This window comes from Leucoraja erinacea, chromosome 5, assembly GCF_028641065.1.
Source record: "Leucoraja erinacea ecotype New England chromosome 5, Leri_hhj_1, whole genome shotgun sequence".
Taxonomy (NCBI): Eukaryota; Metazoa; Chordata; class Chondrichthyes; order Rajiformes; family Rajidae; genus Leucoraja; species Leucoraja erinaceus.
This window is the reverse complement of record NC_073381.1, coordinates 83,201,451-83,228,134: the sequence shown is the minus strand read 5'-3', so window position 1 is coordinate 83,228,134 and position 26,684 is coordinate 83,201,451. Positions and strand designations below refer to the sequence as shown.

The following is a 26,684-nucleotide window of genomic DNA, read 5'->3' as shown; positions in this document are numbered from 1 at the left end:
AACGTGAGTGTTTTCATTCAAGTAAACTTATTGATGAAGTTTTGGTTTCTGTTTTACCACATCTATTTTGGCGAATTTTGCCTTGTATCCGAGTAAGAATTTTAGAATTGAGAATAGGTAAATTTTATGTTTAGCAAGGTTAGATTCAGAGCAGATTTCTGCACCCTCTCCTCACCCAGATAACCACACCTTAATTCAGCAGTTGATAATTTATTCACATCTAAATAACACTATTATAGTGCCTTCCTATTATAGCATTCTAATCAAGCCAATTTCACATGTGTCCATTGATTAAAACAAAGTTACTTGTTTCAAAAAGCAGTGATTATATTTCTCCAACAGGAATTTGCTAAATCAAATAACATCTCCATTTCACTGCCCAATGACATTAATGAGATAGGTGTGGTTTCATTAAAGGCTGGTCATATAACACCCAATCCTGGTTTAACATATACTTGGTACATACTGTTATAAGCAAATTTGTAGTTTGGATTTTTTCCCCCAAAGACTGATGCCAATTACAGATCTGTTCAACAACTACATGTTATGTGCCGATATAAATGTTCAAAAAGGATGTCTTTCTGACTTCCTAGAAAAGCATTTAATCAGCAACACAGCTAGTAGAGCTGCTGCCTCATAGCTTCAGTAATCTCAGTTTGATCCCGACTTCAAGTGCTGCCCTTGTGGAATTTGCATATTCTCCCAGCATGGCTCACATCCCGCTTCTCTAATTTCCTTCCACATCTCAAGGATACGTGGATATTCAGTTAATTGCCTACTTTAAATTGACCCTAGTTTTAGATGAGTGGTGAAATCTGGGGTAGTGGGGGTTGATCAGAACATGGAAAGATTATATGGAAAATTAATGGGGGAGCTTTATTAGTCAGCATAGACCTTATAGGCTGAATGAAAACATGGAAATCTTAAGATGTAATAAATACAAAACCTGGTGAAAAGATTTAAAGATACGCACATGGTGTGTATGATTTTTGTGTTCTTATATTAATTCTTTTGATTAAAATGAGCAAATGTGTTCACATCTGACATGAATGTCTACCCAATAGTAAATAAAGTGGCTTAATGACTCGTATCAAGTGTTGTCTCACTAAGTATTCACACAGTTTGCCTTTCAAATAATGAATATGGTGGATACTTCGACATACAGTGCAGGTTGTGTGGGGATGTCATTGAGTTGTTACATGTCAGATCTATAACTGTTGTGTAGGTGAGGCAGCATGAGTTTATTCCTATAAAAATAATATGCTGGGAGTATGAAACAGTTTAACTTGCATCAATGAATCCAACTAGGTGTCAGTACATGTCTGTAATGTTCTAGGTATGTAATGCATATTTTCGTGGCATTAGTTATTAGAAACAGGAAGTATTTGGGTTATTTATTCATTTTAAATAATAGTCAAATTATATTCGCTTTTCCCAGATATTTTGTAAGCATGTGCACAATATTTCCTCTAGCTTGTTCTCTCCCATTGTAATGTTGACTCCATAACCCAATTTATTTGCATTAACTTTTCACCTCCTTGCTTATGGTCAGGGTTCAGATTGTGTGCAGTAAAAGCTTTCGATCCCAGCGATGAGGAGCTTGTTATACTGATAGACCAAGTTATTCTTGGATTGTATTATTCCCATGACAGGGAAAAGATGAATGACGAAGCTTGCACTCATCTTTATATCTTCAGGGGTCCCAAACTCAATTATGTATAGGACTGTTGTAAAACATAAAATCTAGCATCACATCATACAGAGTAAACCCCCCAAAAAGAGCATTGTGACATTGAACAGACTATGGCCTGGAAATTTCCTCCTGCTGCACTGGTTTTCTAAATATTAGGTGATTGCAAATTTTGCAAATTCAATATGAAAATCATTCACAAACCAGAAGCCACAACTGATGGTCCCCCAAGTGTATGGAGAGAGCTCTTCTGTATGTTGTCATTCATTTGGAGTGGTCAATTGAGCTCTCCAGTAAAGCTAAATCTTGGTAAAATGATGGTGGGATATATAACCAGTGCCATCTACTTCGCTGTTGTGTGTAGCGGCAGCAGGGCCAAGACCGCAGATGCCAATAGGATTAATAAACTCATCAGGAAGGCTGGCCCCGGTCCTGGGGGCGGAGTTGGATTCATGGGAGGTGGGCTTGGAGGGGAGGATGCTTCTTAAAATGCGGAGTATCTTGGACAATACAGCTCACCCGCTCTATGACACACTGGTCAACAGAGCAGTACCTTCAGCAACAGACTGGTTCCACCAAGATGCAGTACAGAACACCACAGGAGATCCTTCTTCCCTGTGGCTATCAAACTGTACAACTCCTCCCCCTTCTGTTGTGGTAGGCTGACTTCCCTCCCCCACCTGCCAATCTTAGCACATCCCCAATCTTTTCCACTCGTCACTTTAATTTCATGTTTCATGTATTTTATGACTGTTTTATGACTGTTGACAGATCAATTTTCCTCCTGTGATAAATAAAGTTCTATCGTATTGTATCATTTAAAGTGACAGGAAAGTTATGAGCGTAGATATATAGGGACTTTGCGGTGAAAGTGCATTGCTGCCTGAATGTGATTACACAGCGGATATGGTTGTGAAGAGGGCATTTGAAATGCTTGCCTTTGTAGGCCAAGGCACTTAGTATAAGAGTCGGGACATCAACTTGCAGCTATACAAAACACAGTTTATTCCACACTTATAAAATGCTGTGATGTTCTGGTTATCACACTACTAGAAAGGGTGTAATAGGAAAAGAGAGAGTGCAGAAGCGATTCACCAGGATGTTGCCTGGAATGAAGAGTTGTAGGTTCAAGTAATAATAATAAACTTTATTGCGGACTCGAGGTCCAGCCAAGGGGCAACATTACATAAAAAATGCATATTATAAAAATATCATAAAGTGCATATAAACTCTTAGTATATCACTTATAAAAGCATCATAAATTATATATTTTTTAAACACAATATATGAGTTAAAAATCCAGATTAAAAGAATGATCTTAGTAGAGTTTGGAATGGCTGGGTTTACTCTCACTGGAAATTAGGAGGCTGAGGGCAAACTCATAGAGGTTTATGAAATTATGAGGGGCCAAGATAGGATAGATACTATTTCCGTACAACTTAAGGGAGCAGGTTAAAGGTGAGAGGGGAAAAAAAATCAATGGATATATGAGAGGTAAATTTCCCCACAGTTTTGTGATTTTCATCAGCAGCTGCCGTTTGATTGGTTTCATTATATGCAAAACACTTCTGTTAAGCATATCGCCACTTTTTATTCTGAGAGCTTTGTCTACTTCTCCTTGACAGATGGGATGTGCATTTTTCAGACTGCTAACATACCAGTGAAACAGGGAATGAGTGACTGGAATGCACAAGGCTCCAACATTCATCAGTAGATAATACTGATGTTAAGGCCGTGGTTGTGCTTGAACGCAGTCTTAAAGCAGTCTGTGTGCTTACCATAGTTTAACGTGGATGGCTCTAGGGTATCTCTTCCATCCTTAGCACCTCAGTCCAGTCAGGAGCAAGGACACCAGCAGCTTTGCAGAAGCTGCTCAAGGTATTTCGATGCAAAGTAAATATCACAGTTGAATAATATCAACTTTTGCCATCATACGCCACGAAAACACAGCAATGTCGGAGTTCCTTTGAGTTTATTTACCAATCTTTCGCTGTGGGCTGTGTCATATTTAAGAGGTCAGTCATTCAGATGATTAATGCCACTGTAAAATAACTCCTAAAATTATTACCCATAAGGTGTAAGATGATTTCAGCAATGTACTCACAGTTGTAATTACTGTTTAACAAAGTCACCCCAAAAAACTTGATTTGATGTATGTGGATTGTAACTACCTCAACTATATAATAACTACAGAATCATAGAAATGTAACAGGACCGAAGGAGGCACTAAGTAAGAACCATCCAGCCACTTCTTGACTTCTATGCCAATGGGATCAGTTTATCTCCGCCCACCCTGTCTGAGCACTTCATGACTTTAATGTGTTCAATTTTTTATTTTACACTCTATAATATTTAAAACATTGGCCAAAATTGAGCTTTTTCCTTCCCTGATTCCTAGCTGCAGGAATTCCTCAATGTGATTGGCTGATCAGTCAGCTTAATGACATCACTTATTGCTGGGTAGTAAGGTTCCCTTTTGACACGCACTTGCCAGCGAATAACACTGGCAATAGAAATGTGCAGAGAAACGGTAGTTGCCAAGTTTTATGGGCAAATCCCCTCTGGGTCTGCGGCTGGTTCCATTGCCACATCCGCCCCATTTTTTAATTATTTCTCTGCCATTACCTGTGGCTGAGTTCAAGGCTCTTCGGCCCACGATTTTATGTGTCCTCACTGGGGCTTATCCTCTTCCTCTCCTGATATTTCTTATATCTTAGCGTGAGTTGTGACATTGCCCCTAATATAGGACTAAAGGATATGAAGTATACAGCAGATGGAATTATGTGCAGGAAAGAGCTACATATGTTGGTTTAAATCAATGATAGACACAAAATATTGCAGTAACTCAGCGGGACAGGCAGCATCTCTGGAGAGAAGGAATAGGTGACATTTCGGGACGAGACCGTTCTTCAGACTGATGGAATTATATTGCAATTATAGGACCTCACATAGAAACATAGAAAATAGGTGGAGGAGTAGGTCATTCGGCCCTTCGAGTCAGCACCGCCATTCAATACGATCATGGCTGATCATCCAACTCGGTATCCTGTACCTGCCTTCTCTCCATACCCCCTTTAGCCACAAGGGCCAAATCTAACTCCCTCTTAAATATATAGCCTCACGTTGTATAGCCCACCATTCATGTCTCCTACATAAGACGTGGAAATATTCCATGTGTTGAGTTTCATTGGATCATTATTGGTTACCTTCAGTGTGTACTCTTGCACTGCTAACTACACGCCAACTAGGACTAGTCTTGCTGCCACACTGATTAGAAGCACAGTGTTCGGCTGACAAAACATTAACAAGCCTCGGAATTCCCTCGGAGTCTGACAATCACGCAGGTCCGAGACTAACTTACTCACCCACTTTCAGCATTCCATACGGTGTAACAATAGAGCCAGTATTGGTGGGAATTCCAGGCTTGTGCATTAGAAGTCAAGGGAGAAGGTAAGACTACTTTTTTTAAATTATTTTAACAATTTTAATTATTTTGAGTTTATTCCTTTAGCTTTTGATATTTTTCAGAAATAATTTTTATATTTTAAAATATTTACTTCAATTCAAACCCCACCCCCAGCGTTTCCACACTGCCAGACTTGCAGGTTACAGAATAATAATTTGGTTATTATCCATATAACCCCAGCAGGATCTCCCCCAGGCTGTAGGCTTGTGTGGACCTTGTTGGGTGACTTAAGGCAGCAGTCCAAGTCCATCAATTTAATGCATTGCATTGAAAGGACACTATTATTTTTAGTGTATGAAGGAACTGCAGATGCTGGTTAAAACCAAAGATAGACACAAAATGCTGGAGTAACTCAGCGGGACAGGCAGCATCTCTGGATGCTTCTCTCCATTCCTTCGCTCCAGAGTTGCTGCCTGTCCTGCCGAGTTAGTCCAGCATTTTGTGTCTATCTTTAATATTATTTTTTAGGATATGTGTAACTGCCTTTATCTGTAGCAAAATATCAGTGATATATACTTTTGTCATGTACGGGAAATTATTTAAATTTTCCTAGAATTTTGTTATCTTATCTACATTATGCTGTTTATTAATTTTAACCTATTCAAAGTACATTAATTACTAAATATGGAGATCAGTTTTTGTGTCGACTAGAACCAGTACATGGGTGAGTGTTGGTCGGCGTGGCCAACGGAGCTGTTTCCAAGCTTATCTATGAACTAAACTAAACTGAACTATACTCTAATGGGCTTGTATACTCTGGAATTTAGAAGGATAAGAGGGGATCTTATTGAAACATATAAGATTATTAAGGGTTTGGACATGCTAGAGGCAGGAAATATGTTCCCGATGTTGGGGGAGTCCAGAACCAGGGGCCACAGCTTAAGAATAAGGGGTAAGCCATTTAGAACGGAGATGAGGAAACACTTTTTCACACAGAGAGTTGTGAGTCTGTGGAATTCTCTGCCTCAGAGGGTGGTGGAGGCAGGTTCTCTGGATACTTTCAAGAGAGAGCTAGACAGGGCTCTTAAGGATAGCGGAGTCATAGAAACATAGAAACACAGAAATTAGGTGCAGGAGTAGGCCATTCGGCCCTTCGAGCCTGCACCGCCATTCAATATGATCATGGCTGATCATCCAACTCTGTATCCCGTACCTGCCTTCTCTCCATACCCTCTGATCCCCTTAGCCACAAGGGCCACATCTAACTCCCTCTTAAATATAGCCAATCTACTGGCCTCGACTACCCTCTGTGGCAGAGAGTTCCAGAGATTCACCACTCTCTGTGTGAAAAAAGTTCTTCTCATCTCGGTTTTAAAGGATTTCCCCCTTATCCTTAAGCTGTGACCCCTTGTCCTGGACTTCCCCAACATCGGGAGCAATCTTCCTGCATCTAGCCTGTCCAACCCCTTAAGGGAGTCAAGGGATATGGGGAGAAGGCAGGAACGGGTACCGATTGTGGATGATCAGCCATAATCACATTGAATGGCGGTGCTGGCTCGAAGGGCCGAATGGCCTACTCCTGCCAGTATTGTCTATTGAAATGCTGTTCTTTTGTAGACCTGTAAAGTTATGTAAAAAACATGCTTACATTTACAATTACATCAGAGCCGCTCAAAGCACGATATAGCCAAGGAATGATTTCCCAAGGTTTAGTCAAGTGTTGTTGTCGTGTCAGTGCTAATTCATTCTGCAAAAAGCTACGTTTGAATGCAGTTGGTTGATGTATAAAATGTTGCAAGGAGACCTTAACATCTCGTACCTCTCCCACACCTCCCTCTCCTGTTCTTCGCATCCCCAGCCCCTCCCTCTCTTTTCCCTTACCTCAAGAAATTTCCAGCAAAAAATTCTCCTCATCTCCTTTTATTCTGAGGCCTCCCTCTGATCCTGGACTCTCCCACTATAGAGGAAACATCCTCTCCATGTCCACTCTATCCAGGCCTTATTAGCTGATGCAGGGTGTTCTGATTCTAAGCTTGTCTTGTGTGATTGTTAGGACCTGAAGAGGACACTGATCCATTCAGCACCACTGGCTAAAGATGTTGTGTGAGGACCTGTGCTGATGGTCCCACCGTTTGTGCAGAGCCAGTGTGCCTGTGGCTCTCACACGTAGTTGCTGGGCTGTGTGGGAAAATGTCAAGCACTGGAAGTATCCTGTTGATTTCATTGAAGCAAATGTTTATCTTAAAGTTGCATGCCAGTAGTAAGTCAGGCGGTTTACAGCATACCCATACACATGTAGCTCTCAGCCGACCACGCATGTTCAGCAGCACATATAACCCAAGGCCCGGTGTCCCACTGAATGGGTGTTGCATGGTGAAATACCTTCATCTGTGAGCCTTGTCTTTGCAGTAGGTTGAGGAAGGTTGAGTTACAGGTAGCAGGGATGTGGTTGTGCTTAGTGGACAGAGGCATGAAGATGACCAGATGAATCAGGCCTGCATCAGTGTGCGGCATGGTGAACAGCGGTAGAGTTGCTGGCTCGTAGCGCCAAAGACCCGGGTTCGATCCTGACAGTTTGATCCTGCGGGCGCTGCCTGTAAAGAGCTTGTACAATCTCCGCATGACCTGCGAGGGTTTTCTCCAGGATCTCTGGTTCCCTCCCACGCTCCAAAGACATACAGGTAGGTTAATTGGCTTAATATCATTGTAAATTGTCCCTAGTGTGTAGGATAGTGTTAGTGTGCGGGATTGCTGGTCAACGCGCACTCTTGTGGGCTGAAGGGCCTGTTTACATGCGGCATTTCCAAACTAAACGAAACAGTGTGTCCACTGTGTGTGGATTGCTAAGAGTCAGACTATTACTCAATCTGGAGTTGCTGGGGGGAGAGTCAACCTGAAAGGTCAGTGGATAGCAAAGATCCTATAGCGGAGCAAGATGGTTTGCTCTCATGCAAACGCATGGTACGGCCATGGGCAGATTCATGGTTGATTAAAGGACCCATTTTAGCAACCAGCCTCCGCCATCTTGTTCCGCCATCTTGTTCCGCCATCTTGCTTCCGGCCAAAGATCGTATCTTTGCTTCCGCCAACGCTCCCGTACCTTCGCTTTGGTCTTTGACTTGCGCGGAGAGGGGGGTGTGCGGCCCGGAGAGAGGGGGTGCGCGGCCCGGGGCAGCGGGGAGAAGGTGTGTGTGCGGCCCGGGGCAAAGGGGTGTGCAGCCCGGGGAGAAGGGGAGAGGGGCATGGGGGGGAGACATTGTAGTGTGGGGGGAGGCGAGGGAGTGCCGGGGGAGAGTTGATGGGTGGGATAGGGCCTAATGTGTGTGAAGTTGCGGGGAGGTTTACAATGTTTATTATTTAATGTCCCTTGTCTAGTCTGAAATAAAGTTCATCATTGGATATAAAAATCAGAAGAAATATGATTGTGTGTGTTATATGATTATATACATCTATATCACATTCATGTATGTGTGTTTATAAACATTTTATTCTTTAACAAGAATTAACAGAATTATGAACTAACAGAATTATGAATCTAACCCTATATCACGCACAAAAACTGTTCCCCCGCAACGTTGATTACCCTGGCAGTCAGGTCAGGTCGGGTAGGTTCCGGTTACTACAAAATCAACTCAAACACTGCTTGTGAGCCATTTAAAAAGAAATGATTTAAAAAACATTAAAAAAGACAATTACCAGAGTCAAATTTTATTCTTGACAAGAATTAACAGAAGTATGAACTGACAGAATTATGAATCTAACCCTATATCACACACACAAACTGTTCCCCCGCAACGTTGATTACACTGCGAGTCGGGTCGGGTCAGGTAGGCTCCGGTTACTAAAATGGGTGGGGGAAAAATGCCCAGGATCCCCTCCGTAGCGTACTACACGTCAGCCCATTGCATTTCGCAGGAGTAAGCTATCTTGCTCCCCTATAGGATCTTTGGTGGATAGTGTCTCGGCACTTGGATGTTGGACAGCAACATTGGATGGTACATGTGGTCAGGGAGCATTGTCAGATTGTGGCTTGGTGATTGTGAGATCAGGCATTGATCAGAGACTGAGAGATGGGAAAGTAAAGGAGTGGGATGATGAGCAGGCTCAGTGAGTTGGAAGGAATAGTGGGGACACTAAGCAGTGTGGAGAGGCTTCATGGCCTTGGCCCCATTCAGATAGGTCTGCTCTAGATAAGTGAACCAGGCCTTACAAGTGCTGTGGAGCCCCTCTGAATGAATGCCGTGCTGCTTTACTCTTCAGTGAAAATCCCAGGTTGCTGTTGCACACCACTGCACAATCTGGGCTCCTCTGTGCATTAGCTTGTCGGGTTAATGATGACCCCCGACGTAAAATCAAAGACTTCATGGAACATCCAATAACTCATCTGAGTTTGTCTTATTCTAATGAATTAACAAGCTTTAGCTGTGTGTTCATATGATTTAATAATCTATTTCCAAAAATGCTAATTGGGGTGAAGAATTATCTTCAGCACGATTTGTGGAGAGGCTGCAAAAACTGTCACTGTTCTCTGAGGGGAGAAACTCTGACATCAAAGTAGCAACATAATAGGTGTATTTGAAAGACTATATGTTGGAAAGCAGCTGACGGTGGCAGAAGATTTACTATCTAGAAAACGGGTTCATGAAGAAAACAGCAAAAGAATGATACGGCATGAGAGGAATGTGAGGAATGTGCATGGATGTGTGACTCGTGGCCTTTCACAGAGGTACACAAGCAGATGGACTGTGTTTTACTTTATCATGTTGTGAATCTATCATTGGCTTGATCATTATTTGAAGTGTGCAGAAGGCCACTTGTCCTGCCATGAGGTCAGGACACAAACTTCCAGATGGTAATGATGGCTGAATAGAATGTGTTTAATGAAGTGGTGTCTGCTACAAGGAGGGATCAGGGGGTTACATCAACTTTATTACATATTTGTTGCCTGACAATGACTCTGTTTGTTCTCTGTTGCTTTTTATGACTACATATATGACTTTCCATTTTATCAGTTTATTAAAGTAAATCACAGAATGCATCTCCAATTGAGCACCTTAGACTCCATGTGTAGGAAAGAACGGCAGATGCTGGTTTAAATCGAAGGTAGACACAAAATGCTGGAGTAACTCAGTGGGTCAGGCAGTATCTCTGGAGAGAATTCCTTCTGAAATGCTTTGTTAAAAAGAAGGAATTCTCTCCAGAGATGCTGCCTCACCCACTGAGTTACTCCAGCATGTTTGTGTCTACCTCAGTCTCCATACCAGTTTGAACCAAACTAATTTATTTTGCAAGATTTTCTGGGCCACACTGCACAAATAATGAAGCACAGTTTCGTCAGTTTTCTTTCTGTCAGGATTCTTGAACACTGTTCCACCAATTGATTTTCTGCCCAATTATTCTTTGATACCGGGTTCAGTGTACATTTGCATGTGGTCAATGATCTCTTTATCGATCCCCTGATGAGCAAAAGATAAAGACGTTAGAGCAATCTGATTAAAGCTGACGAGCATCCCAGAGCTTCCAGTAGCAGCTATTCTCATGTCATAACTAAGATTCTCTCCCTTTCCATCCTGCTGTTGGCAGTCTTCAGGTCTTGGCCATCCCTTGGCATTTTGTTCCAACAGAAGGAATATCACAAGACCCAATCTCGCCCATCAACTAAGTATCTACTGGGCACAATTTATGGTGATCTAGATCAAACATTTTACTCTTTTTCAAATCCTGGCAAAGCCACTGGCCACCTAATTCACTGCTGATTTAGACAATAGACAATAGGTGCAGTAGTAGGCCATTCGGCCCTTCGAGCCAGCACCGCCATTCAATGTGATCATGGCTGATCATCCACAATCAGTACATCGTACCTGCCTTCTCCCCATATCCCCTGACTCCACTATCTCTAAGAGCTCTATCTAACTCTTTCTTGAAAGCATCTCGAGAACCAGCCTCCTCCGCCTTCTGAGGCAGATAATTCCACAGACTCACAACTCCCTGTGTGAAATAGTTTTTCCTCATCTCACCTTACCCCTTATTCTTAAACTGTGGCCCCTGGTTCTGGATTGATGATCACCATGATTTCTAAAGCCACTTCTTTAAGTACCCTGGGATGCAGACCGTCGGGCCCTGTGGATTTATCAGCCTTCAGTCCCATCAGTCTGCCCAACACCATTTACTGCCTAATGTGGATTTCCTTCCGTTCCTCCGTAACCTCTCTGGCCACTAGTACATCAGGATTGATTGTTTGTGTCCTCCTTAGTGAAGAATGATCCAAAGTACCTGTTTAACATGTCTGCCATTTCCTTGTTCCCCATAATAAATTCGCCCTTTTCAGTCTTCAAGGGTCCAGTTTTAGTCTTAACTAATTTTTTCCTCTTCACATACCTAAATAGGCTTTTACTATCCTCCTTTATATTCTTGGCTGGCGTACCTTCGTACCTCATCTTTTCTCCCCGTATTGCCTTTTTAGTTACCTTCTCTTTAAAAGTTACCCAATCCTCTGGCTTCCCGCTCATCTTTGCTATGTTATAGTTCTCTTTTATTTTTATACTGTCCCTGACTTCCCTTGTCAGCCACGGTTGCCCCTTACTCCCTTTGGAATCTATCTTCCTCTGGAATTTGGGCTAGAACCTGGGACTTGTTTAATATGCGACTTTGTGCCATGCTGGGAAATCTCTGCTTCATTTAGAGGTGATTTATTGTGCCTACCAGTTTCATTATGGATTTCAGTTAAAGCTCAGTGAATCATTCTAATAAGAGATACTGCAGTTAGGTATCGCAATTGAAATGTTACCAATAGAATTATGCTTGAAGGGAGTGTGCCAATTTACTTTTTAATCTCTTTTCTTCCCTTTTCATGCTTCCCATGGTGAAATTGGTTGTGGAAAAAAAGTGCATTTACCTCTAAAATGCAAAGCAGGCAGATGGGGACCTCGGGGAGAAATATTATGAAGAGCACAAGTGTAAGTGAGGAGATGTATAGTCTGGACAATAACGACGGCAGTCAGTCGGACACTGCTGTGGGAACAGTAGGAACAGGGGGCAAGAAAAGAAGATCGAGCTTGGGTGCAAAAATGGTGGCCATTGTCGGCTTGACGAGAAGGAGCAGGAGCACATCACAGCTCAGCCAGACTGGTGAGTGTTTATGCCTGTGCACCCATGCATCACCATTTTCCATCTCATCCATCAGAGACAAAGGGTTTGAGCAGTCGTACTGTAACTCATGATGTTTTATTCCTTATGGGCCTGTCCCACTTAGGCGCCTTTTTAGGCGACTGCAGGAGACTATGCTGTCGCCACATGGTCGCAGGCGGTTGCCGGGGAGTCGCCTTCATGGTCGTGGGAACTAGTCGCGGCCTCATAATGGTTACCGTGAATTTTTCAACATATTTTCAACATGTTGAAAAATTAGCGGCGACTAGAATTCAGCCACCATGGAGAGTAGAGAGAATTTTCAAGCCGTAGGTGGGTCGCCAGGAGCTCCTAATTAGTTGCCAGGAGGTCAAAGGTTCTCGGAGGTTCTCGTCGGTTGTAGCCAGTGCTGACCAGTAAATTTCATTGGGGGAAAAAAAAGGTAAGCAGTAGTTTTCAGAACCAAGGATAATCGACCAGTAATGTTAATGTCCGTCGGGCTTCACAGCCGTGTATCTCTGGCTTCTTAAAGGTTGTCTCCACTCCTTCTCCCCTCTTCTCCCCACTCTCCCCCCCTCTTTTAAAGGACTTACCGTGCACTGTGCTTTAGCCATCTTTTTACAGCGCCAACCTTCCTGTTCATCGCGGTGTGTGTCTGTTTCACCTTGGCTTTGCACCGTGTGAATTTTTTAGACAGCACTCCCCCCCGCTTGCCCTGTTCCCTGCCTGCATAACGGGCTGATGAAGGAAGTGATGTGTTTGTGTGTGTTCCACTCTGACAGTCGCCGTTCCAGTTGCCGGCTTTTCAGGTGACTGCCGGCAACTTGCCAGTCGCTGGCAGTCCGCTGAAATATCGCCCAAGTGGGACAGGACCATAACACTGAAACAGAGCTGGCACATAATATTGAGGAAGGCCCCAGTATCAATCACTGGTTAAGTGACATGGAAGCCTGTTTTAATTCCATTTGGAATATTTTTGGAGGACCAAGATCCAAGAATACAAGAAGTGAAGTCTCATGTAATTTAACCATAGGGAAGAATTACTTTCATGTTTATGAATATTTGAACTGTTCTATTCCACTTACGTAACATTTCAATGGCAGCGGAGTGTAAATTAAGCCACTTCACATCTTCAGAGCAGCATAAAGGTAAAGCTTCTGTACCCAGAGTTTAATTATTAACCTCAGCAGGCACAGGAGTCAACCAACCCACACAGACTGAGCTCTACTGCTTTAGACCATCCTGTTAGTATTTTGTTCATTATGGGACATTTAATAATTTTATTGGGAATTGAATAGTTTAAAATCGTGATCAAAAATCAGTTTATTTATCAGATGAGCTCTGAAGACTGACCTTCCACAGTACACCAACCACATTTTGTCATCTTTAGGTATCATGCTGCAGTGCTTTTGCTTGTGCATTGAACCATAAAATTAACATTTCACAATGAATTTTGTCTTCTCAAATTTAGATTGGTAAAGAAATAATGTAATGATGTTCCATACCCATCAGGCAGCCTTGCAAGGTTGAACAGCAGGCTCGGGGAAGAGTAATGAGAAGTTAATACTGCATTCCTCTCTGATGAGGCTCCATGCCATGTAGAGTTAAGCCATTTAATGAAAGAAAGAAGAACCATCTGCAGCATTTTATCTAACGGCAGCATTCTTACCTCTCAGTCGTCATTTCTGCAAGGAATATGCTTTGCTAGAGTTGTTGCCTGAATTCCTGGCTGGTATGCCACAAATTGAAATTGATGTTGGTAATGTAATCTGGGCCAGATGTTTGACTAGCTAACTATGGGCAGTTTCCAATGCAATACGAACCTTCCTCAAATAAGGAAATAAAGGGAGAAGGTCAAAGATTGCATTACTTCTGCAATGAGAGAAGATATCCTGGAAGACTCTCAAATGGACAGAGATTAGAAACAAAAAGGTTGTTGTTACTTTGCTGTGAGTGTTTTAGTGCTCTCCCCACAGGACAGCCAACAGGAAGTAGAAGAACAGATAAGTAGGCAGATATTAGAAAAATGCAATAAAAATAAGGTTTTTACTGCTAATTGTACTATTTCCCAAATATTAAATAACAGGTGGTAGAAGTACAGATATTAGAGAAATGCAACAAAAATAGGGTTTTTACTGAAGTTATTGTACTATTTCCAAAATATTAACTGGGATGGTCTCAGCTTTAAAGGCTCAAAGGGGGCTGAAGTTTTGGAGTGTAACTTTTTGATGCAGTATATAGATAGACCATTGAGGGAAGATGTTTTACTGGACCTTCTCTTGAAAATGTAGCTGGTCAAATAAAGGGAGTGTCAGTGGGGGATTATTTTGGAGAAAGTGATCATAAGTCTATATATTTTAATCGTTAGGGAAAAGGATCTGGTTGGACCAGTAATAAAGGTCTTAAATTAGGGAAGGCCAATTGTATTAACATAAGGGAGGACCTGGCAAAGATAAACTGGGAGCACCTACATGCAGGTAGGTCTACATCTCCACAGCGATAAGTATTCAAAGGCAAAATAGCAAGAGTTAAAGGTAAACCATGTTTCCATAATAGTAAAAGTGGTAAGAAGAATCCTGGATGTTGAGGGGTTTTTAGGTTGGATAACGAGGAAACGGGAAACATACAACAGGTATAGAAACTGATAACAGGGGAGATACAACAAAGTATAAAAAGTGAAGGGAGTTGCTTAAAAATGAAATTGGGATGGTTACAAGAGCTCACAAAAATAAATCACAGGCCGACAAGATTAAGCTAAATCCACAGTAGTCCTACAAGCATATTAAGGGCATATATTTAACATAACCAGTGTAAAAGTAAAACCCTTTAGGGACAACAGGGGCAATCTGGGCATGAGGCCGGAAGTTATACTCTCACTGGTATTCATAAAGAATACACCCTGTAGTTGGAGAATTAAAGAATGTAAGAGTAGGTGACAGTCAAATACAGGTTTTCATAGATGTAGAGGAGGGACTCGATGCCCTTAGCATCCTTAAAGGTGGAATAATCCCCAGGTTTGGATGGGATCTATCGTGAGCAGCTACATGAGGCAAGAAACGTGATTGGTGTTGCTCTGGCTGAGATTTTTACATTTGCACTGGAGTTTGACTGGAGAACAAGAAATGCAGCAGTGTAAAGCCTGGCAACTGTAGACCTATCAGTCCAACATCAGTGGGAGTGAAGAACCAAGAGAAACATCTGTGGGAGAGAATTAATGATTGTGTTGTTTACAGTTTGGGCTTAGAGAAGCGATTATGTGATAGCACAATTGACACTGCTTGTGCTGCTTTGTCATTCTCTACAGTCCCATAAATGGGACAATAAATGATTGGTAGGTTCCAGATAGATATCAAGATGTTGGTGAAATGATCTGAGAATTGGCAGATGGAAGTTAATATAGATAAACGTGAGGTGATGCATTTTGGGAGCATCAGCAAGGTTTGGACATACATCATGAATGATTGGGTCCCAGCGAGTATTGAAGAACAGAACAACATTGAAGCATAAGTCTAGGTTGACAATGCAGTTACAAAGTCAATATGGATTGCTGGTCTTCATGGGTGGTAACATTCTTGGGTGGTTATGCTTCAACTTTATAAAATGTTAGTCAGGCCTCAGCTGGAGAACTGCATGTGGTTCTGGGCACCAATGTACACGAGGGATGTGATAGCGCTGGAGAGGGTACAGAGAAAATTCACCTGGCTGTTGCCTGGGATGGAGCAGTTAATTTATGAGGAGAGACTGGCAAAGCTGGGTGTGTTCTCCTGGAAGTGAAGGAGGGGATTACTTCATGAGGGGTATAGATAAGGGTAGATCGCAGAAACCCTTTCCCTGTATTTAACATAGATAAAATGAAGGGACATAGGTTTATAGGGGAATATGAGGAGAACCTTCTTCACACAGTGAGTGGTAAGTACCTGAAATGCACTGTCCTCAAGAGTGGTTGAAACTCACACTGACAGCATTTAAGAAGTATCTCGTTTTAATATGTGTTGGACAATTGTTTAGGCATAGCATCGAGTATTGGCTGAAAGGATTCATACAGAAGAGTGCCTACTGATGGAAATGTAAGAGTTGGGCCGAATGGCCTGTTTCTGCATGATTCCATGATTCTGTGAGACTGGTATTGTGCACAATATACTCCAGATGTATTCTCACAAATGTCCTATACCATTGAAGTATAACCTCCCTACTTTACTGAATTCCGCTCACAATAGACAGTAACATCCTGCTAGCACTCCTCGTCACATGCTATCAGTGCCTTCTCATCTCTTACAAAGCATGCATTATGATACCCAGATCCCTCCACAATCTCTCACCATTAAGATAACATTCTATTTTACTTTTCCTGCCAAAATGGATGATTTCCTTGTCGAACCATAGAATTACAGAAATGGGCCCCGTCAACCTACCTTGTCCATGCTGACTATGATGCCTATCTGCGCTGATCCCATTTGCCCTCATTAGACCCATGTCCATCTACTCCTTTCCTATCCAAGTATCCTCGGGTTCCAATTAAATCTTTCCCCTCTCACCTTAAACCTATGCTTGTACCCTTCGCAAAAGATGAGGTGCATTCACCTTATCCATGTCCCTTATGATTTTATATACTCCTATAAGATTACCCCTCATGATTTTATACATCTCTATAAAATCACCCTTCTACCACCTGCGCGCCAAGGAATAAAGTCCTAGCCTGCATAACCTCTCCCTCCCTCTAGCTCATGCTGTTTTGGCAACTCCTTGTAAGTCTTCTCAACATTTTATACTGCTTAATGGCATCTCTCCTATAGCAAAAGCAAAAGCACAATACTCCAAGTGCAGCCTCGCAAATGTTTTGTACAACTGTAACATAACGTTCTGACTTCTGTACTAAATTCCCTAACGGATAAAGGCCGGCATGCCAAAAGCTTTCTTTACCACCCTATCTTTCAAGGTACTATAACAATTGCTAGGGTTCCTCTGTGAAGCTCCTGCCCTAGTTTGACTTCCCAAAATGTAACAGCTCACATTTATCTGAAACACCATTTGCCATTCTTCAACATACTTCCCCAGCGGGGAGAGATCTAGCTGTAATTCTAAATAACCGTCTTCACTGGCTATGATACCACCTATTTTACTGTCATCTTCAAACTTATTAATCATGCCTCATGCATTCTTATAAAAATCATTGATATTCCAGACAACATCCCATTAAATCCCTTGTGCAGGCTCTCTCATTCTACTGCATCCTTCCTGTAATTTGACAACCAGAAATGTACATAATATTCCACCTTTAGTCTCATGTTTTGTATAGTTACAACATGACATCCAATACTTATACAAGGTCACCTGTATTTTTAATGCTCTTTCTGCCCGATCCTTGTCTATTCACCTAACTTATCTATATTATTTTGTAGGAATCATTTAGCAGGATGGGCAGCATCTGTGGAGAGGGATAGTTGCCAATCTAGGTTGCAGTACTACAGTTTACAGATCAAACCTCTGCTCTCACCCACTTTCAGCAAATTTAATGACCATACCTTCATTGCTAGCACCCAATTGGTATAAATTCTAAAAAGTTTAAATGACCAGCATTGATCCTTATGGCAAGCTGCCCACTAGACCTTGCCAACCAGAAAATAGAAAGATTAAACGAGAACTTACCATTTGAAGTTTGATCTTTATTTAATGAGAAGTCGAAGTGAGGGAATACGTGAAGAGCCCGCCAGCCCGCATGTGTGTCAATCTTCAGAGCAACTGTATGAAACCACAGACCAGCTGCAGACCTTAAACTACAGAAAGATTAACGACACTAGAGTTACCGGATGATTTTTATGAGAATCAGGGTTGGGAGTGGAGGGCACGTATTCCCTCACTTCAATTTCTCATAAAATAGAGATCAAACTTCAAACGGTAAGTTCTCGTTTAATCTTTCTATTTTATTTCGAAGTCACGTGAGTGACTACGTGAAGATTTCAAAGCTCTGTGGTTTCATGCAGTAACCCAATATGTGTGTGAATCACTTAAACAGATAAACTATTAATGGTAGAAAACATGGGTTATTAATACCATGATGCTAACTTGCATACATGGCCATTGCTCTTAACCGGACCATAGTCCCAATTGACTTTGAGTTAGACAATAACTCATGCAACACTGTTCAGAATTCTATCTGCAAATATCCAGACATATTCAACCAAATTTAATAACTTCTTAACACGCCTGTAAGCCTTTTGCTGTATGATGAAAGGGAAATATCCATTCTATTGGCTGCTAATGAGCCATCGGCAATCTCTTGAGAGACTATTAAATAACAATAAAGAAACTATTTTTCATCTCATAGGTACTAGCAAGCTCAGTGTACCTGTATACCTAATAACACCCCCAATCTCCGCTCTGGTGGGTATGCTGTCAACTCCAAATGTACGCAATCATGCCCATTTTGCTTATGAGATCATTCCCATAACAAGCTACCCTAATGTCAGTTATGGCCCAGAGACCGAGCCAGAGATTGAGTAAAGACTGTGTTCTTTGTGCTGAAATCAGTTGCTAAAAGCATAATCAACTTAAAAGATACTGCTCCCATTAGGAATACAGTAGATGAATATCTGCATAATAATTTACTGATATACATTGCACACTACGATGGTGTAGGCTTTTAGAGCGGTGATATAAAAGACACCTTGAACAGTGGGTGAATAACCAATCATTTATTGTCCCATTTATGGGACCGTAGAGAATGACAAAGCAGCACAAGCAGTGTCAATTGTGCTATCACACAATCGTTTCTCTAAGCCCAAACTGTAAACAACACAAACCTCTGTTACTTCCGTTTAAAAGTAACTCACATATCTTGTTCACAAACTTCCCATACAATCGTGCAGAGCTAGCTGCCCGAGAAAAAGGCTGCACCAGCCATCACTCGTGACCAAGTAAATAGGAGCTGCTTCAGCAGCCTTACCATGGCCTGAATGAATAGGCAAAGTTGGCACTATTAAATTTCATGTTGCCTCATCATTAATATCGTAAGATGCATCTACTGATAAACCCCTAAGTTTTATCAAATGCAAATTTTGCATGTCATCTAAAAAACTCCATGACACAATGCCCTTTGATCTGAGTAGGGCAGTATTAGCTTCCACCACTGACTTTGTTATGAAAACACTAGATATATCTGTGCCTCTTGTGTATATTTATGGCAAAGTATGCATCTTCAAGATCGATTCTCTGAATCAGATAAATTGCTGAAAGCTAATCCATCTCAAACTGGGTAACCAAACACATGATCAAATTAGCCAAATCCTAACCTTATTTGGCATGCTCCACGTTTCTGTAATCTTGAGAAATATCAGAAATATACTCCACTTGTTCTTGGGCAGACGACTCATCCTCTGTGAGATGTCACTGATTCCACTTGGAACCACTGTTCCCCTATTGACCGTACGGACGGAAGATTTTGGCTTCTCTTGCCGCGGAAGATGCATTATCTAGTTATTCATACATTTCACTGATAACATATAATCAGAACCTTATGACTAGAGCTGAAACACAGTATCCACTTGATGTGGGAATACAAGTTCCCTGTCAACTCTTGACTATTAGAGTCACCATGAATCCTCAGCGATCTTCCTCAGAGTGGAAATTAGCATAATGCAAGCCTGAACCAGGAATTGCTTTGCAGTCCTCTGACTGAAACCACCTGTCTGAGTCGCCAGTGTGCGCAGCACAATCTCTTCGACCAGCCACTCAATCAGGAATACTGGTATTGAGAGCCTACAGATTATTATATATACATTTTTGATTCACAACATGAACCTGCAGGTCAGATAAAAATACTATATGCCAGACCAGCTTCCTGCTGGTAGCTACCTATCCCAGAGAGGATGGCAATGATGTTTCCAATGAATTGGCAACTCCACTAACTGAGCAGAAATGTAAACATGTGTTGAGGGAGACTTCAACTATTTAACTTTACTGAGCAGCCTGATAACCTCAGTCACAGATGTTGAGGCAATGCTTCCGTGGGCAATATGATCCATATGGCCAGTCAGTTCCAAGATTGTCTACCCTGAACCAGGGTAACCAAGCTGGTCCTACTTGGAACTTACAGAAGTTACTATGCAAGGCACCCTGCCAATGTCTCTGCATCAACCTGATCTTCTCCAGAGACAGTGAAAAGATACTAGACAGCCCATGCTGCCAGTAAACTGGGCCGACAGACTGCTCCATTTTGGAGTTTTACGGAGGTTAATAAAGAGACCTTACCTGCCAGCACCTCTGAATCCGGGTCAACCTGCTTGTTGGAGCTTCAGGCCCTGTCTGACCACATCTTCAGCCCCATGCTTGCCATTCCTTCAGCTGGTCTGATGTTAGGTACCTGATGCTGCTGGCCAACTCCTCTTGTAGTGGCTTGCCCGTCCCAGAGGGAACAGCAAATTTAGAGGCAAGAGCAGGCAGCTCTTCCTTATGTGACTCTTGTACATCATGCCTTAAAGCATGGGATTCAGGCACATACTCATGTTCGGAGTCAGCTCCATACTGATCTCTGACACTCCCCTTGACAGAGTGGGTGAAATACTGCAACCCGGAACCAGGTGTTGCCACAGGCGTATGACTCAAACTGCCTGTGCATGCCTCTGTAACATGGAGCATATTTTTTGGCACCATCTCCGACACTCCCTTCATCCGAGTGGGAGGAATATTGCAACCCTGAACCAGGTGTTGCCACAGGCGTATGACTCGAACTGCCTGTGCATGCCTCCATACCACAGAGCATATTTTGTGCCACCATCTGATCCATCAGATGTTCCAATTTAGACAAACGGCCAATCACATCTGCCATAGATGTGGGGACAGAATCCTCTTGTCCCGAATCGTCCAACAGGACTTGTCTCACAGACTTGGCTTTGACTTTGCGCCGACTCGGGGTTGCCAAGCTGCTCCCTCTAGGAGCCGAATCGGAACTAGCTGTGCAGACTGGCGCTGCCAGCGACTCCGAAGTGGCCGTCGGTTTTCCGCACTGCCGCGGTCCTCTGCTGTCGGTATAAATCATCATTATTTATTGTACTTACCAGACAGGTTGCACCTGCTAGTGACTCCGAGTCCTTGCTCCCTTCTGGAGCCTCAACGGAGTATTTCAGGGGAGGAAAGGTGTTGCTACCTCAGGCCTCTGGCCCCCATATGACCTGGATGAGCCGGCATCATAATCGGAGTCACCTCTTTCCGATATTCCCCTCCACAGAGTGGGAGAAATATTGCAACCCTACCAGGTGTTGTCACAGGCAAATGGCTGGAGCCGCCCTGTTAATGCCTCCGGTACACGAGCATAGTTTGTTCATATGATTAAAAAGAAGCATATCCCCATTATATAAGAGGATCTATCGATATCCACATAGTTGGAGTCTCTTATGAAAGTCTCTCCCCTCTTCTGAGCGGAAATTATAATGACGCAACCCTGAACCAGGTGTTACTCCCACAGGTGTCTGATAGACACAGCTCAAAAAAGGCTTCCTAAGCTTTCTGGAGCCTCAATGGAGTTTCTTAGGGGAGGAAATAGAACGCAACCCTGAACTAGACGTTGCCTCCTCAGGCCTCTGGCTGACTCCCTTTCGGAGCATTAATCTTGTACAGGCATTGCATGTAAGATGCTCCGAACAGCCGACTGCTCCAGTGGAGCCCCATTCTGTGCTGCAATGGCAAGTCAAATTTCACTACACCATTTGGTGTATGTGATAATAAATGTGCTTTGTATCTTTTCTCTACGTGACCGAGCAGCAACCGCTATTAAAAAACCTGCCAGCCCTGTTTATAGCCGCCCTATAAATAGAGCATACACTATATGCTGCTCTACAGCGTATGCTATGCTGTGGAAACCCCCCACAGTAAATACTGACCCGGCAGCTGAGCTAACCTGGCGGTGGCGGTCCAGGCCGTGGCTATTTCTAAACCCACCGGCTGCTGCTAATCTTTTGCAACGATCGCTGACCTGGCCACGCCAGCAGCCGCAATATCGCATCCCAGCTCCTTACGGGGCCCCCACGGCGGCCTCCAAATCCGGCCGCATGCTCCCGTTCAGAGCTCCAACGGCGACAGCCGCACAGGCTGCGCCCGTCAGCTACTCCGGGCCCGCTGTACCGCAGCCGCCCGTTCCTGAAAACAATATTAGCTTACCTGCCAGATCTGACTCTCATGCCATCCGTCAACGTATTGACGCGCATGCAGGCTGGTGGGCTCTTCACGTAGTCACTCACGTGACTTAGAAATAAAATGATTCATTTGTGTCTACTCTGTTTCCTGTCAGCAATTCAATCCATGTCAACATGTTACCTCCCACACCAGGAGCTGTTACTTTCTGCAATAACTTGTCAAATGCTTTAAGGGAATCTCTCCGATTTCCAGCACACATCACTTCTTCAAGCATGAATTTCCTTAACAAAACAATGTTCACATTAAGCTGCCTTGAGAGGTAATGTGTTGTTATTGGTAACGTGGTGGAGTTTTCCCAATAGGCTAGACTTCTATGATTAAGATCATCCTCTCAATTAATCATCCATTAAGAGCATCCTCTTAAGGTCCTCTCAATCTAGCCTCTCGGGCAGGTCCCAACAGTTTATCATTAACAACAGATTGCACAGACCAAGAAGTTTAATGTGCTGGTTACTGCTGCCATTAAACCATTTTCACTAATCCGATCTCAGACCATCCCTTCATTCTATACATCCCTCTACTATCTTCTCAACTACCAAAACTAACATGCCACTCTCACTTCCCCAGTTCTGACAAAGGTTGCTGACCTGAAACCTGATGGGTTTTCCAGCATCTTTTGTTTTTATTTTTGCAGTGAGGTTGGCTTTGAAGGCTAGCATTGGGCTGGCTCTGTGTTACAAAGTTGAATTGAAGCGGGACATGGTGGGCTGGAGAGTCTGTGTCTGTGCTGTATGACCATGTCACTCTGATTCCACGGCAAACACTGTGGAAGTAATCATGAAGATCGTGCTTTTTACTGATGACTTAAATGTCTCCATAGTTGGGGGGGGTCTGATCAAGCAGGCTGCCAGCATTTTAGAATCAGTGGTTTTAATTGCTGATGTTTTAACTAGTTATTGTTAAGTCATCTGAGGCACTTGTGCCGCACCCTGGCTCACATTCACCATCCCTTCCTTCCCCCTACCTCACTCCATTCCTGGTGATAGACATTGCCATCTAGTTGGGCAGTGGCACTTTTTTAACAGACATACCTTCAAGCCACGTTCTTCTATATCTCTGGACTTCTCATCAGCGTTAGATCCTGACAGGAAATCTGCTCTTCTGTGATTCTCGTCTCCTGAAAGCAATCATTCCTCCATTGGTGGCTGTGCCTTCAGTTAACGAGGCCCTAAGCTTCTAGAATTCTCCCCTGAAACCCATCTGCCTTCTGTTTCACCTTTTCCTTTTTAGTAGGTCTTTGGTGAAGCTTTTGATCATCTGCATGAATACCTGTTCACCTCATTCATTGTCAAACCTGGCAACTCTCCCATGAAGTATTGTACCCTACCTTGCCACATTGAAGGCATTCATTGTGATGCTATTCTGAGTCTTTGCTGTTTAAAGAAGGTTCTGGGGCTCCAGGAGGATATTGTTTTTAAAGAATTGTTGTGATCTGTAAAAACGTCATTCACAGGAAAGAAAATAGAGGTGCATTTATAAGGCAGCTATCGCATCCCCTCAGGACACTACAGAAACATCGCAGTCAGTGGGGTGCTTGGAAGTGTCACACTTGTAACATAGGAAAGGGTGGCTGAAACAAATGGAATTCAATTGTGAATTCAATAAGCTGGCTATTACCCAATAAGAATTGGTTAGATATGTGTATGGAAAACATTTGAAGGATTGTGGTTTAGTGAGGGGTAATGTGGTGCAGATCTGAGGGTATTAATTAGGAGCTGACAGGTTAGTAGGGGCTTTGGAGCTAATTTGATAACTTTATTCTAAGACATAACAGACACTGTGAGTTGACTGGCCTCCTCCTGTGCTGTACCATTCTGTGCTGCATGATCACATTCTCTACAAGGAACATTGTTGTTAGAGGGCGGGTGTATCAGCTATCTCCAGCCTCGCCAGTGAGACTACAGGCCAGAACTTTTCAGACCCTGCTTGCTATTGCTGCAGTGTTCCCATGGACAATTGGATACACGTCTTTCTATTCGTCGGCATGTGTGTGGGCTTAGATGAGGAGATGGTCGTGGTTGGCCGGGATGCCTTCCACATTCAAATAGTCTGCCAACATTGACTGTCTGTGCTCATTGCCTAGGCTCACACACGAAGAATGGCCAAATGAGCGAGGTACTGGAAGGTGCCCAGTACCCTTGGATCTGTACTGAAACTGGAGTCAGCACCTTAAGGAGAAAAGGTGAGAAAATAAGAAACAGGAGGAGGATGGTCTATCTGCCTGCAATGGTTTGGTAGTATGAGCAGGAGAATGGCACAAGTCCACTCGGAGACCTCAATTTATAGTCGGCTGATCCAGATTGCTTTAGGTCCCATTTCCCCATTCCTGCACCTCGCCCCTCATCAGCAAATCTACTCATTAGTATGCTTCGCTTCTCATGTCATTGCATAGTGCCTGGTTCATTGTAATTTGAATCATCCCTGCTGAATCATTGCTGAATGCAACTTTTCCTGCAACATGCTCCATGCTTACACTTTGCTTTCTCTCACCATCTGACTGAACTAGCTATCTAATTCAGCAGGATTTATACTGCTCACTGAGTTGCCAATCGTTGATACTATGGGGCATCAGTGGGTTTCTTTACAACAGTTTCTGAAACAGCTGTCAGTCAAAGGCACAACCTCAACTTTTACCTTGCCCTTCATATTCCCGTCTTTACCTTGCAGATAATATCCCTTCTGTTAATATTGAATTAATCTATTTCTGATCATATTTTTCCAAGTGGGCTTGTAGGTTTTTTGAAGTAACGATTCATTTTATTTTTGATTATTCCATGAAGGCTGCTCCATAATAATCCTGCTGAGGCCTCAATGTTGCTTGATGTGAATGCATTATAACTTTGACACTTATATGCTTACATTTCCAGCACAGTACAGCACAGGGACAGGTCATTTGGCCCACAATGTCCATTAAACTAATCTCCTCTGCCTGCATGAGAACCATATCCCTCCATTCCCTGCATATCCATGTGCCGGTCTAAAAAACTCTTAAATACACCATCATACCCGCTTTCATCACCACCACTGCCAGCGGGTTTTAGGCACCCACCACTCTATGCGTAAAAAACGTGCCCCTCACCTCCCCTTTAAACGTTCCCCCTTTTGACTTTAAAGTTATATCCTCAAGTCTTTAACGTTTCTATCCTAGGAGAAAGGTTTTGACTGTTTACTGTATCTATGCCTCACATCATTTTATATACTTCCATCAGGTCTCCCCTCAGCCTCCAACGCTCCACAGAAAACAATCCAAGTTTGTCCAACCTCTCCTTATAGTTAGTACCATCTAATCCCGGCACCATCTAATTCAGTCTGAAGAAGGGTCTCCACCTGAAACATCACCCATTCCTTCTCTCCAGAGATGCTGCCTGTCCCGCTGAATTGCTCCAGCATTTTGTGTCTACCTTCGATTTAAACCAGCATCTGCAGTTCTTTCCTACACCATTCTAGTAAACCTCTCCAAAGCTTTCGTACCCTTTTTGTAAAGAAGCAACCGTAACTGCATACAATACTCCGAACATGACCTTACTGAAGTTTCATATGGCTGCAATGTGTCGTATACTCAATGCCCTGAACGATGAGGGCAAGCACACTATAGTCTTATTTACTTGTGTTGCCATGGACTTGGACCACAATATCCCTCTGTATATTCATGTAATTAAATGTCTTGCCATTAACTGTCTACTGCCCTTTTAGATTCAACTTCTAGAAGTTGAAAACCTCACATTTGCTCAGATTGAACTCCTCGTGCCATTTCTCCGCCCTCTAACCTGCAACTGATTTAAATCCCCCTGACAAAAGCACGTCAGATAGGAAAGAAGAGGAGGAGTGAAATAAAAATCCAGAGGGAGGGATATGACTTAAGGGGTGGTAGGGTTGGTGGGTGGGTTAGAGGGTAAGAGAGGGGATACAGGGAACTGTGGATGGGGGTGCCAGATGAGCGGGTGAAGTAGTAGGGTGACTGGGGTAGGAGAAATACGTGCACTGGGGTGATGAGGGCAAGGGAAAGAGAATGGGATGAGGGGAGTATTACTTTAAATTGAAGAATTCAACCATTGTCAGATACCCAACGGGATATTTGGTGCTGTTCTTCCAGTTTGCATGTGCCCTCACTCTGGCAATGGGAGAGACCAAGGATAGAAAACTATTTTCCTTTCCTCTGCTTTGTACCGTCATCTCCCATTCCTGCGTCCCACATTTACCTTTTATTTCCCCTCTTTCTCTTATCCCCTTCTACCCATATCCCTTCCCCGGCATTACACTTCATTGCTCCTTTTC

At 43.0% G+C, this 26,684-nt stretch overlaps 1 protein-coding gene across 8 annotated transcripts in view; it reads left to right on the top strand.

Moving 5' to 3' along the window:
• The window catches only part of LOC129697485 (regulating synaptic membrane exocytosis protein 1-like), a 384,892-nt gene that overhangs the window by 334,796 nt on the left and 23,412 nt on the right, over positions 1-26,684 (top strand). For 5 of the 8 annotated variants that reach the window (XM_055636107.1, XM_055636105.1, XM_055636102.1 and 2 more), the window contains 2 exons: positions 11,983-12,224; positions 24,493-24,591. In XM_055636107.1, coding sequence (XP_055492082.1) covers positions 11,983-12,224; positions 24,493-24,591 — 341 coding nt within the window. The remainder of the gene's footprint in view (positions 1-11,982; positions 12,225-24,492; positions 24,592-26,684) is intronic. The other 3 variants (XM_055636104.1, XM_055636108.1, XM_055636106.1) reach the window with 1 other exon arrangement.